Consider the following 16,742-nt stretch of genomic DNA (forward strand, 5'->3'; position numbering starts at 1 on the left):
CTACTTCCACACATGTGAGGAAAAAACTGAATGCATAGTTATGATGTCCATGAGGCCCTCTACCAAAATTGTGAAATTTATGGCCCCTGGGTCAGGGGTTCTGGCTCTAGGGTGGGGCCAATATGGCCATATAGTAAAAATGTATTAAAATCTTAGAAAATCTTCTTCTCTACTCCCATATATATTTGTTATAAACTAAATGCATGGTTATGATGTCCATGAAGCCCTCTACCTTAATTGTGAAATTCATGACCCCTGGGTCAGGGGTTCAGGCTCTAGGGTGGGGTCAATATGGCCAAATAGTAAAAATGTATTAAATCTTAGAAAATCTTCTTCTCTACTATCATATATATTTGTTAAAAACTAAATGCATGATAATGATGTCCATGAAGCCCTCAACCTAAATTGTGAAATTCATGACCCCTTTGTTAGGTGTTCATGCTCTAGGGTGGGGCCAATATGGCCATATAGTAAAAATGTATTAAATCTTAGAAAATCTTCTTCTCTACTCTCATATATATTTGTTAAATACTAAATGCATGATTATGATGTCCATGAAGCCCTCTACCTAAATTGTGAAACTCATGACCCCTGGGTCAGGGGTTCAGGCTCTAGGGTGGGGCCAATATGGCCAAATAGTAAAAATATATTAAATCTTAGAAAATCTTCTTCTCTACTCCCATATATATTTGTTAAAAACTAAATGCATGTTTATGATGTCCATGAAGCCCTTTACCTTAATTGTGAAATTCACGACCCCTGGGTCAGGGGTTCAGGCTCTAGGGTGGGGCCGATATCGCCAAATAGTAAAAATGTATTAAATCTTAGAAAATCTTCTTCTCTACTCCTATATATATTTGTTAAAAACTAAATGCATGATTATGATGTCCATGAGGCTCTCTACTAAAATTGTGAAATTCATGACCCCTTTGTTAGGTGTTCATGCTCTAGGGTGGGGCCAATATGGCCAAATAGTAAAAATGTATTAAATCTAAGAAAATCTTCTTCTCTACTCCCAGTACATATGTGGGCAAAAAACTGAATACATGGTTATGATATCCACAATCTCCTTTACCTAAATTGTGAAATTCATGGCCCCTGGGTCAGGGGTTCAGGACATGGGGGGGGGGCAATATGGCAATAAAGTGTAAATGCATATTATGTTTAAAAATCTTCTTCTCTATTCTCACACATCTGTATTAAAAAAAACGACTAATAATTATGTTTACCAGGAAGTCCTCTACTGAAATTTTAATTTTCATGTCCCCTGGGGTATGGGTTTTGACTCTAGGGCAGGGCCAAAATGGATGTATAGATGTTAATGCATATAACGTTAAAAAATTATCTTCTTTACCCCCACACATCTGAAAGGAAAACTAAATTCATTATTTTGTAGACCAGATCTTTTAGTTTTTCACCAAAATTATAGGTTTCACAGTTCTTTTTGAATTAAATGTGGTTGTCATTACAAATTTATAATTTTTCTACTCCAGTATGAAACCTAATTAATTAGATGCATATATGAGACTCCATGACAAGTTTGTGTATTGGATATATGCTACTCAGGTGACCGTTAAGGCCAATTGGCCTCTTGTTTGCAACACAAGCTCAAAAAAATCAACATTTTAAGGTAAAGCAAGTTAAATCCCTCACTCCCTTTGAATACTAATGTGTTTTATCTTTTATCCCTATGACATTATTTGTAACAATAGCAAATTAAACAAGAGGCCCATGGGCCACAACGCTCACCTGAGGAACAATAGTTATGATAAAATCAGCTCAATGGAGTCATAATACAAACTATCTGGACAATGTACAATAATACATGTAGATCCTGTATAAATAAAATCCGTTTTCCCCTGGATATTCTTATGTTTATAATCATTAGTCCCTTTCCTAACATGATGATTTTATAGTCATATCATATGTTGAGTATTGCAGTTCTCAAAAAGATCCCTAACAATAGATTATAAATGGGATATAAACGTACACAAACTCTGAACCTTCTTGTGAGGCCAAAAAATTGTCCTGGGGCCAAAGTCTTTACAATTATAAAGAATCATCTGGCTGATTAGTTTCTGAGAAGATTTTTAAAGATTTACCCTATATATTCCTTTGTTAAACTTTGACCCCCCCCCCCCATTGTGGCCCCACCCTACCCCTGGGGATCATTATTTTCACAACTCTGAATCTACACTACCTGAGGATGCTTTCACACAAGTTTCAGCTTTCCTGGCTGATTAGTTTCTGAGAAGAAGATTTTTAAAGATTTACCCTATATATTCCTTTGTTAAACTTTGACCCCCCCCCCCATTGTGGCCCCACCCTACCCCTGGGGATCATTATTTTCACAACTCTGAATCTACACTACCTGCGGATGCTTTCACACAAGTTTCAGCTTTCCTGGCTGATTAGTTTCTGAGAAGAAGATTTTTAAAATTTTACTCTGTTTATTCCTATGTAAAACATCGACCTCCCATCGTGGCCCAAACCTACGCCCCGGGGGTCATGATTTTCACAACTTTGAATCTACACTACCTGAGGATGCATCCACACAAGTGTCAGCTTTCCTGGCTGATTAGTTTCTGAGAAGAAGATTTTTAAAGATTTACCCTATATATTCCTATGTATAACTCTGATCCCCCATTGTGGCCCCACCCTACCCCCGGGGGTCATGATTTTCACAACTTTGAATCTACACTACCTGAGGATGCTTCCACACAAGGCTCAGCTTTCCTGGCCGATTAGTTTCTGAGAAGAAGATTTTTAAAGATTTACTGTATATATTCCTATGTTTAACTTCGATCCCCCATTGTGGCCCCACCCTACCCTCGGGGGTCATGATTTTCACAACTTTGAATTTACACTACCTGAGGATGCATCCACACAAATGTCAGCTTTCCTGGCTGATTAGTTTCTGAGAAGAAGATTTTTAAAGATTTACTGTATATATTCCTATGTAAAACTTTGATCCCCCATTGTGGCCCCACCCTACCCCCGGGGGTCATGATTTTCACAACTTTGAATCTACACTACCTGAGGATGCTTCCACACAAGGCTCAGCTTTCCTGGCCGATTAGTTTCTGAGAAGAAGATTTTTAAAGATTTACTGTATATATTCCTATATATTTCTATGTTAAACTTCGATCCCCCATTGTGGCCCCAACCTACCCCCGGGGGTCATGATTTTCACAACTTTGAATTTACACTACCTGAGGATGTTTCCACACAAGTTTTTAGCTTTCCTGGCCGATTAGTTTCTGAGAAGAAGATTTTAAAGATTTACTCTATACATTCATTTGTTAAACTTCGACCCCCCCCCCCCCCCCCCCATTGTGGCCCCACCCTCAGGTGAGCTAAAAAGGTTAAGTTTACAATTCAATAAGTTGTTTTCTGGAAGAACAGACTTTGAAAATTTTCGTAATAAATATTGACAATTTTTTTACTTTTTTAATCTTTAGCTTTTAAGATCTGTGTACAAACATAGAATTGTGAGTAAATATCTGTATCTTGCTTATAATTCGAAGCTTAACACTCAAATATGGTTAGTAAATAGAAATTGTAGGGTAACAATTAAACACAAGAAACATGCACTACATGTATAACAAATAAAGAACACAATTTATTTTTTCGAAATGAATCATATACATGTATATACCTACATATTTCCGTCAGCGATATCAAACTCTATTTAAACTGAATAAACTCGAGAAAATGCTGAGCATCTCAACAAAACCCTTTTGCATTAATCTACCATTACGCAAAAGATAATGCCGAATTACCGATAGAATGAATTGTATTTCAGTACCCCTACATCAGATTTTGCTTAATTTGCGCAGGTAAACTGTTGACTGTTTGATTTACCGTAGTCTCTGTTTTATTTGATACGTAAAAATCACGAAATACGGACGATTATTCCCAGGTTACAAAGCATACATTTATAGCGAGCACAGCTCGCCGGCGCGCAGCGCCGGCGAGCGAAGCGAGCTCTAAGAACCAGTGTGCGCGGGAAAAAGAACGAGCTAAACCTACAGTTCATCAAACAAAAATTTTGTCTACGTCCCATAATGCTCTCTAATGTTTTAACCCGTGGTGCTATGCCAAAAATGGCCGACTTTTAACTCGTAATTTACAGTGACTTAAAGTCTGAAGACACGTTTTGAGTACCGCATATGCTTTGGTGAGACTCAAAAGATTTGTTACATGCTTCCATGCATACCTCCGTATTGAGTCGAGAAACGTAAACAAAGACGAGCAAAGTCATGGATGACGTCACAGTGCACTCGCGCCATATTTCCCGCGATAAATTTAGAGGTGGATCAAACATCTGTAATGCGTGTACTAGCTATTTCAGTATAGACTGCGATACCTGCCTCATTGACGTATGATTTGTTTTTATTTTTTTTAATATAGAGATTTTATGTATATATATTAGCAAGAGCCATACTTTACTGTCATATCGATCCATTTTTAAGCTAATTGTGCATGCATGAGTAGGGAGGAAATAAACAATAGGACATTTTGAAATAAATAAAAAAGAATAAAATGAAAAAATAAACAGTTAAAAAATGTATGTAGATATTGCATATAGTCAGACCATTAAATTTAAAAGTGGGAAATTACATAACTAAAAAGGGGCACCTCTCTCTCTCTCTCTCTCTCTCTCTCTATCTCTCTCTCTCTCTCTCTGGGAAGGGGGTTGCGCTGTATGTATCATAACCATTAAAATTAGTACCTTTGGCATACTTATTTTGGAGCAATACTCTCTCAAAAATTCTTTGATCTTCGTTGATACCTAAATAAAACTGTAAGTTGACAATGATGCAAGGTATGTGTAATTCTTGCTGCGCTCGCCAGAACGGTAGCACCGTAAATCATATTAATGAAAACGAAACGAAAATCAGAACAAGCTAACACCAACGTCATGTGTGAAAACTGTCAACGCATTGAAATATTTAGCCTTAATTTACTTCACAAAATCGGCACCAATATAGTTTGCATGTTCCAAAAATTTCCCTTCATACGCGAACGGTTGCATAGCAAGTAAATTCATCATAGGCAGATCGACCCTTTTTCGTATAATGTCATGGCTGCTTTAAACAAAGAACCTCGTTTTAGAAGTATGGAATACGAGTCTTGGTAAAATGGGTATGCAAACCCGGGCCGTGGCAAAATAAAAGCCGGGGCAGATCGGCAATCGTCAATTCCAAATACGCATTATTTTGCAGCAATATTAACAGCGAATACACATATACTGGTCCATCAAATATCCCGAAATTTTAATGAGATTGGCAGATTAATACCTGCCAATCTTTTGTTTTGCTCAGACCAAGTCTTGCCTACCCATTTTACCGTAGGTAATTCTTACCGTATGCCGAGCCCGAAGCTATTAAACTGATTGAAACACGCATTTCCTTTATTATTATTTTCGTAATAACTCAGATTTGAATCAGAATTAGCACTTAATTTTTGCAATTTATATTTTCCTTCCCATAAGGATAATTTATGCTAAACTACGTTGAATTGAACTAATTAGTTCTTGAGAAGAAGATTTTTAAAAATGCACCCCCCTTTTTCTACAGTTTCAAGGTTTTCTCTGCTATGAATACAGATCGGACTATTATTTCTGCAATTTATATTCGCCCTCCCATAAGAATGCTTTGTGCCAAATTTGGTTGAAATTGGATAAGCGGTTTTAGAGAAGAAGTTCAAAATGTAAAAAGTTTACAGACGGACGGACGGACAGACGGACGGACAGACGGACGACGGACAAAATGTGATCAGAATAGCTCATTTGAGCTTTCAGCTCAGGTCAGCTAAAAATTCATTATCTAAAGTCTACTAATTGTTAGGATGTGCAAACATGGTTTATAAAAAACAAAAAAAAAAAAAAAACAAGTGTTGAACCCAAATTATGTCAAGGACAGGAAACAAATTTAAAATTTATCATATTTGTTCTACTTAAAAGATAGCGAGAACCCAACCATCTTGCAGGTAAATATTTTTTCAGTATGCTTAATTAAGGTGGCTCTATTCACCCACAGTTTATTCCAATTTTCAATAGAAGACCACAAAACATATACTTATCAAATATGAAAATGATGATAGGGATACTATAGGTATTTTTAAAGAATTTTATAATGTTTTTTCGTGTTTTTGTAAAATATTTTTTTAAAAGACAGCTATTAACAAATTGAGAAAAAATTGTTTGTCATATGATGGATGTTTCCTTCGGACACATGAAAAAAATATAACACTTCTTAACAGTCAAAAATGTTATTATTGTAATTTTGTTTAGTATTTCCCCAAAACATAATAATTTTTCATATTCTCATACTCTGTTGACAAATCATCTAAAAAAGTTGCTTGATGTTATAAGAAAATCTATTTTAATAAATGTGACATAAAAAAATTAAGTGAAAACCATTGCAAATAAACAAAAAAAATATTTCAAATTTTATTCGGTATGAAAGTTTGTCGGGTAAGATATTATCGTTCCTTAGTCCCTAGGCCAAACACCTTGGGGACTTTTCATTTCTGAGGTGAAGAAAATTTCCTAAATATAATGTTGGATTGATAAATACATACAGATTTCATTATAGACTTTGCCCTGTATAAGTGAGTATATTCGCTTTAATGCAAAACTAAGTCAAATAAATAATGGGGAACATTGACTAGGCTAATAGGATTTATGTATCCCAACATGAGAAAAATTCAAAGCAACTCTCTCATCCCAGTTTGGTGTCGATATTGATGTGCATTAAAGTATATGATAATTGAAATATTTTCACCGGTTTAGAATTTTCTTTTACGGCATTCAACAAAAAATACGTTTTAGAAATTTTTGGAAAGTTAAAAAAATTAATGTTCTCAACGGGAACCGAACTCACGACCTACAGGTTTGTAGTGAAACCGCTAACCTACTGCGCTACGGTGTAACACATCGATGTTGGTAAAGAGACTATTTAGAAGAAAAAAAAACTTGATTTTATTGTTTATTTCGATAAATACTACCACACAACGTGAAATTGTCACATACCACATTACTTGTAAGTAATGTAATGAATTTTCCATTAATCAGATTAAATCTATTCATTTAACAAATTTTTCAAAAGAGCGGTTCGCATACAATTCGCCTCAGTTTAAATCAGCTAGTACCAGAATTGCATGTTTCCAGATTTACTTTTTTGCGTACTGCGTCATCAAAAAATGGTGTATAGAGCCACCTTAAAAAAGTCACGTGTAAAATAACCACCATTAATTGTATTTTTAAAAAAAAAATGTAGGAGGATAAAGGTAGTGTATACAACTGACAATCACAGGTTTTTCTAAGGCAATTACAATGTTTTGGATTTTAACCATGTTTGTAGTATTAATGATCCGGTATGCATATTTTCATAAAAAAATTACCGATATTTTCACAAGAAATCTAATTTTGATGAATAGTGAAACAAAATACGCTTTCATTTTAAATAAACACGATATTCCTTTTTTCAAAATGTTTTTTTCTTTAAAGCACTGATCCACTAAATATATGATAGTTGTCAATTGATATGTCGTTTCATTGCACAAATGTGGATCAAAACTCAGTAATGTTTGCTTCATTAAAAAGTACAATCGCTTAATGAGGTTACAATAGGGAAAGTCATTTTGTCATTTTAATTCCAAAAGTGGCACATATCAAATTGGCCTAGCGTTTAGTACTCTAAATCCTATGATCCATCATATGTAACGCTTTCATAAAAGTGTATCTAGTTTAAGTATTATAAAATCACCGGTAGATTAAATACTAAAATGTAGAGTAGATGACAATCACACAAGAAAACTGAACAGATTACCTGTGTGAGCATACTTATATGATATAGAAATGTTTGTGCAGGCGAGTGCAAAAGTAAACTTTAAAATCAAAATTTTAAAACTAAATATTGCAATTGTTCTACTGTTAGTATTTGTTCGTTTAGCTTTATTACAACTGATTACTATTTCATTTTATATAGATAACGTTGACGTTAAAATCGTCAACATGGTTCTAAAAAGGATGACTTTGATCTTTTCATCAAAAACACTTAATTTTCTTTTGCAATTTTCTTCGGATTTTTATCCGGGCGCTTTTCTTATATATATACAGAAGAATGAATTAAGGATTCAGTGCTAACCGACTTCATAGGTTAAAGAATAAGAAACTCTCAGCACTATCTAGGATTCCAGTAGTTGATGATAACATTTCGGACATATCAGAAAATACTTCTATACATACAGTGGACCATGCTATTAGAGATGATATATCTACAGAAATTTCAGTAGAGGGAGACGGAAATTGTTTTTATAGATGCATTGCGTACAATCTTTATGATAATCAGGATCTCCATGCAAATGTAAGAAACACAATTGTTCAAGAATTGAGTTCCAATAGACTATTTTACAGCGAATTTGTGGATGGGGATTTTGACACTCATTTGAACAACGTCAAGTTATTAGATGGCAGTGTGGCTTCCTGGGCCACAGAGGCAGAAATAATCGCTACATCTTATCGTTTTGATAAAGACATTTTTGTTAAAACATATTTCAATGGACAATTGCAGTGGCAGAAATATCCGCTTGGTGAATGTAGTCATAAGAAAGATTTTATTTGTCTTAATTATTCGTCAAATCATTTTAATTTAATTAAGACCTCACATCGCCCATGTATTTGCAACTTATCACCCTCTCCTGAAGAAGAGAATTACCAACCATCAATACACGCTAATATTAACGAAATAACTACTCAGGCCAACGAGCAGGAAGTATGTTCACCAAAAACAGTAGCTGAAACATGTGAAATGGAAGTTATTAACTTATCATCAAAAAAACTTACTGCAAATCACATGAGTTTATTGAAAAAAGGATTAAAATTTGTACCAACTAGAAAAAATATTGATTTCACACAGTTACTAACAGATCTGCAAACTTGGGAACGTAGGATGCGGCTTCGGGAGTATTTCATTGACAAAGAAAATGGCATTTCTTCACAAGATGTAGGTACTGTTAATCATAAAAACTCTAAAAGTAATTGGACACCAGAAGAGGGAAGAGACAAGTGGTTGGATGAATACATCAGACAAGTGAAAGAAGACGTTATCCGGGGGTTAAATAGAAAATTTTCAAGTAACATAACTGTTTCAGAAGACAAAGCAATGAGGGAATTATTACATGATCAAAGCATTATTATTAGAGCAGCAGACAAGGGATCTGGGATAGTAGTGATGGACACCAATAAGTACGTCGATCAGTTGGAGAACGAAATGATTAACAGTGCGTCATATGATCAAGTTAAAGTAGATAAAAGCAAACAAATCACCAACAAAATTAAGAAACTAATTAACAATATGTATAAAAGAGGATCCATCACGTCTGAATTACGACATTATCTTTTACCTACAGAAATATCTTCAGGAAAACTACAGGCAAATCCAAAAATTCATAAGGAAAACCATCCATTGAGAACAATAGTAAATGGCCGCCAACATCCAACAGAGAAGCTTGCAGAATATGTAGAATCGCAATTGGAGGAGGCAAACCAATCGTTAAAAAGTTATGTACAAGACACTACTGATTTTTTAAGAAAACTTTCTACCGTAAATCAACCATTATCCAATTCCTCAATATTATTTTGTATGGACGTGAAAGCGCTGTATCCCAGTATACCCAGACAAGAAGCGCGGGAAGTAATAGCAAAAGTTTTAAATCAACGACAGAAAAAAGAAGTTGACACAAATACCATTTTACAGATGATGGATGCTGTCCTGGAAAATAACAATTTTAGTTTTAACAACAAACAATATATTCAAACAGAAGGAACTGCTATTGGATCCAAACTTGGCAGAAACTATGCGTGTGTATATATGGGGGATTGGGAACGTATTCTTTTGGAACAGTGTAACGTACAACCTCTTTTTTATGTTAGATATATCGATGATATATTTGGAATCTGGTCAGGGACAGAAGCCGATCTCCTACATTTCCATGAAATGGCAAATGGTATACATCCAAATATTCAACTTGATCTACGCTTTTCTAAATCTAGCATAGAGTTCCTAGATGTAAATGTTTCTATTGAAAAAGGATATCTTTCTACCGACCTGTACAGTAAACCCACTGACAAACACATGTACCTAAATAAAAAATCCAGCCATCCTGAATCTACAAAAAAATCTATACCATTTGGACTGGGTATCCGTGCGCGCCGAATCTGCTCAACAGATGAGGGATATTTCAAACAACGGGAGAAAATTAAAACAAATCTACGCAAATGTGGATATTCCAACAAGGATGTCGAGGATCAGCTGGCGAAGGTGGATAAACTCAACCGCTCGGATTTATTGAACTACAGAAAAAATAACAAAAAGTGTAACCGTGTTCCGTTTGTGTTAAACTATTCCAGAGGACTACCAAATATTCATCAAATACTAAAGAAACGTCAACAAATTCTCGAAAATTCCGACCGCCTAAAACTTGCGTTTCATAACACACCTATAGTGGCATTCAGGAGAGACAAAAACTTGAAAGACATATTGGTCCATAAGAAGCATAATAACCTATTTTTTAAAAAACAACACTTATCCGAGCCGTGTGGTGCAAAAAAATGTGTTATGTGTAAATATATTATTTGTTCTGGCCAATTTCAAGATTCGAAGGGCAAAACGTATCAAGTTAAAAATCATATCGATTGCAAGTCAAGTAATGTTGTTTATGGGGTGTTTTGTAAAAAGTGTAACAAAATTGTATATGTTGGGGAAACGGGGGTGACTTTATATCAAAGACATGTTTTAAATTTGTCACTGATCAGGAGAGAAACTAACGACCCTGTAGCAATGCATTTTTATACCGACGAACACACAGTTGAGGATTATTCTGTAATAGGTATCGAAAAATTGTACAAAGATGAAACTTACAGAAAATTCAGAGAAAATTTGTGGAAGAAAAAATTAAATACTTATATACCTTTTGGTATAAACAAAAGGGAACATTATTGTCTTTAGACTACATTATTACTAGTTTGTATAGACTTTTCCTTTATTTTATGTCCCGTTATCTATACATTTTTCATATATTACTTGTTTATGTACTAATTACGGCTATCACTGTGCTTTCTATAGACTCTCACTTTTATTTCATATGTTTTTGGCGCAATATTGTTGTATGACGTCACTTGCCAGACTGTATTCATATTGTGACGTCATAGTATATGTTCTACGTTGTGTTGCTATAGACAATAAACACCGACTGATGAAGACCGGTAACACGGTCGAAATATTTTGAAACAGTGTTTTAAAAGTTTTTTATTATATATATATATATATATATATGTCAGCGGTCATTGCATGGCAAACAAATAAAGTGTCTTTAACTGAATATCCGTTTACGGAAGGTTTAAAGTATTCATAGGAATGGAACTAAATTTTATTATGTTCTGAAGAATGTATATTCGTACTTTTTTAATTTTCAGGACTTTTAAAAAAATTTCGACTTTTTTTTCACTCTCGTAGCTTAAGACGAAACATATAAAAATCGGTAAAAGAAAAAAAAGTCACCACTGATGTTTTAGCTTATCTGTGTAAGATAAATTTTATTCTTAAAATTCGTCGTTTTTCTTTTGAGAAAAAAATGTTTCGTTTTTTTGAAAGCATCTTTCTTGTGAAGACCGGAAGTACGAGAACAGGATGTCAAAAATCTTACATAAGCGTGTCATTAAGACTTGTTATAAGTTCGAGTATTAACATTTCATCACTTAACGCTTTCATATAACAATCAATGACAAAAATGTCTAAATTCATAATAATTAAACAGAACAAAAGCAATCAAGACAGTAATAAATATGTAGTAGAAACCTTTTATTAATTTTTACCGTTTTTACAAAGTCGCTTATAACTGTTGAAAATAAAAAAAAGAATACATGGGTCTGTTCTATCAATTATCTAGAAGCCCCCATTTTCAATTTTTAGCTCACCGAGACGAAGTCAGGGGGAGCTTATGCTATACCCTCGGCGTCGGCGTCGGCGTCCGGACCTGGTGAAAGTTTTTGTTGAAGGTCCTGTATCTAAGCTATTACTTGTCCTATCTTCACCAGACTTGCATGGATGATGCATCTGGACCTACTTATGGACTTGAAAGACTTGGATGCTGAATCTGAGTCCTAAATTTCAGATGCTGGAGGAGGTTAAGGTTGTTGGACCAGGTTAAAGTTTTTGTTGCAGGTGCCCTTTGATAGCAATATCTAAGTTACTGCAGGTCCGTACTTCACCAAACTTGCATGGATGGTGTGTCGTCTGATACTGATGCACCAGACAGGCTTGAGTGCTGAATCTGAGCTATAGGTTTTGGATGCTGGAGGAGGTAAAGGTTTTTGGAGCTGGTTAAAGTTTTTGTTGCAGGTGCCCTTTGATAGCATTATCTAAGTTACTGCAGGTCCGTACTTCACCAAACTTGCATGGATGGTGTGTCTTATGATACTGATGCACCAGACAGGCTTGAGTGCTGAATCTGAGCTATAGGTTTTAAATGCTGGAGGAGGTTAAGGCTTTTAGAGCTGGTTAAAGTTTTTGTTGCAGGTGCCCTTTGATAGCATTATCTAAGTTACTGCTGGTCCGTACTTCACCAAACTTGCATGGATGGTTTGTCTTATGATACTGATTCACCAGGCAGGCTTGGGTGCTGAATATGAGCTATAGGTTTCGGATGCTGGAGGAGGTGAAGGTTTTTAGAGCTGGTTAAAGTTTTTGTTGCAGGTGCCCTCTGAGATTATATCTTAGTTACTACTTGTCCTAACTTCACCAGACTTCCATGGATGGTGCGTCTTATGGTACTGATGCACCAGATAGGCTTAAATGCTGAATTTGAGCCATAGGTTTCAGGTGCTGAAGGAGGTTAAGGTTTTTAGAGCTGGTTAAAGTTTTTAAAACAGGTGCCCTCTGATGATTATATCTTAGTTATTACATGTCCTAACTTCAGCAGACTTCCATGGATGGTGCGTCTTTTGATACTGATGCACCTGACAGGTTTGAATGCTGAGTCTGAGCCATAGGTTTCAGATGCTGGATATGGTTAATTTTTTTGGAACAGGTCACATGTTTAAAAGATAATAGTACTTTTTCAAACTTGCATAGTTGATTAAACGGTAGTATGAATGGATCACAGAGGAAGCTTCAGATGCAGAGCTTGATCTCCATTATCAAGGATGCGAAAAAATATATCTTAGTAATTACAGGACCTAACTACACCAAACTTGAATGGATGGTGTGTCTTATGATACAGATGCACCTGACAGGCATGGATGTTGAACCTGAGCCATAGGTTGCGGATGCTGGAGCAGGTTAAGGTTTTAATTGCTAGTGCCCTTTGATGATGATATCTTAGTTATTACTAGTCTGAACTTCTCCAAACTTGCATGGAGATGCGTCTTATGTATACTGATGCACCTGACAGGCTTGAATGCTGAATCTGAGCCATATGTTTCGGATGCTAGATGAGGTTTAGTTTTTTTGGAACAGGTCACATGTTTTATAGATGATAGCTTGCATAGTTGATTTAACTATAATATTAATGAAACGCAGAGGTTGCTTCAGATGCAGAGCCTGATCTCCATTATCAAGGACGCTAACGAAATCTCCTACCTCACTCAAACCTGCTCGATAGATAGATGTGTTTGTTGATAAATGATATAACATGATTCCTATGATATAGTATTGTATGGTATGAAACAATATTGCTAAATATGATACAATATAATATCATATATATATATGTAATATTATAAAAAGTTATATGATACGATATGATATTGTAGTTTTTTTTTATATTTTATGTTATAATATTGTATCATGATATCGTTATGTATAGTATTGTATATTATGATACAATATTGTATAATATTATATTGTATTATTAATTATTATTTAATCACATGATACTATTACATAAGATATTGCAAAATATAATATTGTTTCCTATGACACTTTATTGTATAGTCTATAATATTGTATCATACGATTTTGTATAATATGATATTAGTTTCTGTAATGTAGAATTATATCACATGAAATTGTATAATATGATTCTGTTATATTATATAATATTGTATCATACGATATTTGTAATATGATGTTGGTTTATAATATGATATATTATCACATCACATGAAATTGTATTGTATGATATTGTAAAATATATTATTGTATCATATGATACAAAATGTATAATATTATATTGTATTATATGATATTTTAATTTATCACATGATAATATTGTATCATTTGATATGATACAATGTTGTTTCAAATAATATTGTATCATATGATACAATATCATATTATGTATCAAAAATGATACAGTATCATACAATATTATACGATATAATATCATATGTTTCAATGTTATGATGTATTATGTAATACGATATTGTAAAAAATACTATATTGTTTTATATATTATGATATTGTATTATTTGATCAAAGACAATAAGGTATAACAAAATACAATGTCATATCATACGTTACAATATCATATCTCATCATTGTTTATTATGGTATTTTAATGTATTATATGATATATGTTCTAAAAATGATATGATGCAATATTTAATTTTATATTATTGTATTGATTAACATATGAACATATTATTATCATACAATTTTTTAACAGATGATATACGATATTGTGTCAAAACAGAATCCATGAATATCCATAAAGTATGATTTTCATTTAATATGATAAAGGTGGGCTCATAAAGGTGAAGTCTCATAAGGGTGATGTCTCGTCTCGGTGAGCTTTGTAATCTGAGATTACCTATGTTTTTAAATTTTTATTTTGTCTGTGGAAACAAATTATTCGGCATTGTACTATCAAACAGACTTTTCTGGTTATATGTTGCCCTCATCGCTAATCCAAAACTATATATTATCATTTTTTATTTCTTTTAAGATATGAATCAGTGTCTGGACAATCCATGTCAGAACGGAGGTACTTTTACACAGAAGAACGGGTGTTTCACGTGTACGTGTACAGATGGATATGCAGGGGCACACTGTAATGAAGGTAAATATTTATATATATTTTCCCCTCTCTCTTAATAAAAAATAAATATACCTTTCTCTAGCTTCTTCATTTAAACATTAGATACCAAAGAAAGCAGTTTGAGAAAACAGATACTTTTTTGTTAACAAACATGTACCTAGTTCATAAACATAAATCTTACTACTTTGAATATCTAATATTAATTTTGACCGCTAGGATGACTTTTATTCGCGAATTATCTAAGATAGGTAGTTTGCGGTGACTAATTTTTGCGACCAAGCCTTATCCACACCTGTTTTTTCATTACAACTTTATTGTAAATACTGGTCCGCGGCGAAAAATATTCGCGAATATGAGGCTCTTGCGAACCTTGCAAAAATTTCTTGCACGCGAAAAAAAGTTGTTTTACAGTATCACTTTCCGTTCACCTACATAGGAAAAAACTACATTGTTAATTAATAAATGTTAAAAAACGTGTTTTATTTTGTTTAATTCACAATATATTGTATTTTGCTGCTAATCAGTTTTAAGTATTGTGGTTTTTTTCCCCCAAACTTAACTCTCAATATCTGCATTTTTATTATATTGTCGACAGTCGTTTCCAACCTTGCATTAAATAAACCTGCAAAACAGTCATCAACCTATACATGGGGTGGAGTGACCTACTCTTCCAATTTGGCAGTTGATGGCAACAACGGTACAGACTTTGTCGAAGACAAATGTTCATGCACAGCAACGGGCGAAAACAGTCCCTGGTGGAGGGTGGATCTGCAGGCTGTTTATTTCATCAAATCTGTCAGAATATTTAATAGAGGGATGGACCAATATGGAATAGGTAAGTGTCCAAAGTCACAACATTTTAATTGAAACATAAAAGTGGAGACAAAACTTTTTTTAATTTTGCTTTATTGAATTACAGCTTTAAATAAAAAGTAGAGGAGAAATGGTAAAAAAAAACCCACTATATCAGCTGCTTTGTTAGCTTACAAAAAATTGATTATAAATCATCTTTAAACGGGATAAATTGTGGCTGTGAAGTAAATCACACCTTAATAAATACGGGATTCATATGGATAATTAATATGTTACTAACATAAGTTTAAAATTTCACATAAACATCTATTATTTGACTTATTTTAGACACATCAGACCGGCTATGGAATGTTACCGTCACTGTAGGGCTGACAGAATCCGATGTCAACACTCCTTGTGGTTTCTTTGCTGGTCCTGGTACTCTGTCACAGCTGGTGGTCGACGTCGACTGTATGTTTGTACCAAAGGGAAGATTTGTCAAGATCGCCAAGACAACAGAATTTCTCACACTCTGTGAAGTCGAAGTGTTTGGATACTCTGCCTAATTAATATCATTGCTGATGTCTTTGCTAAATAATTATCTTTCCTACTAATTAGTTACGTATATGTTGAGGTGACTTTTTGAAAAGCTGAATGTTCAACTTTACACCGGAAACAAAAGTATCCATGATGGCTGTATTTAGAAAACTGCATGCACTTGATGTAAAAAATGTAGAGCGCTTTAATATGGAGTTTTTTTTATTCAACATTCAAAATTAGCTTTGAACAGTATGTATTCAGTTTTATTCTGTTAAATTCTCTTTTTGGGTTAATAAAAAAGAATTCTGCAGTAATGTTGTTTTCTTTTAAAGAGAATATAAAGATGACATGATTATTGACTA

The 16,742-nt window shown here is 34.1% G+C and overlaps 1 protein-coding gene across 2 annotated transcripts in view; it reads left to right on the forward strand.

The window, feature by feature from the left end:
* Positions 1–16,653, forward strand: part of LOC105328163 (fucolectin-5) — a 37,171-nt gene extending 20,518 nt beyond the window's left edge. Inside the window, exons 2-4 of one of the 2 annotated variants that reach the window (XM_066079946.1) lie at positions 14,956–15,069; positions 15,644–15,883; positions 16,189–16,653. In XM_066079946.1, coding sequence (XP_065936018.1) covers positions 14,958–15,069; positions 15,644–15,883; positions 16,189–16,406 — 570 coding nt within the window. In that variant the 5' untranslated portion in view covers positions 14,956–14,957 and the 3' untranslated portion in view covers positions 16,407–16,653. The remainder of the gene's footprint in view (positions 1–14,955; positions 15,070–15,643; positions 15,884–16,188) is intronic. The other variant, XM_066079943.1, reaches the window with a different exon arrangement.
* The last annotated feature ends 89 nt before the right edge of the window (positions 16,654–16,742 follow it).

This window comes from Magallana gigas, chromosome 1, assembly GCF_963853765.1.
Source record: "Magallana gigas chromosome 1, xbMagGiga1.1, whole genome shotgun sequence".
NCBI classification, from domain to species: Eukaryota; Metazoa; Mollusca; class Bivalvia; order Ostreida; family Ostreidae; genus Magallana; species Magallana gigas.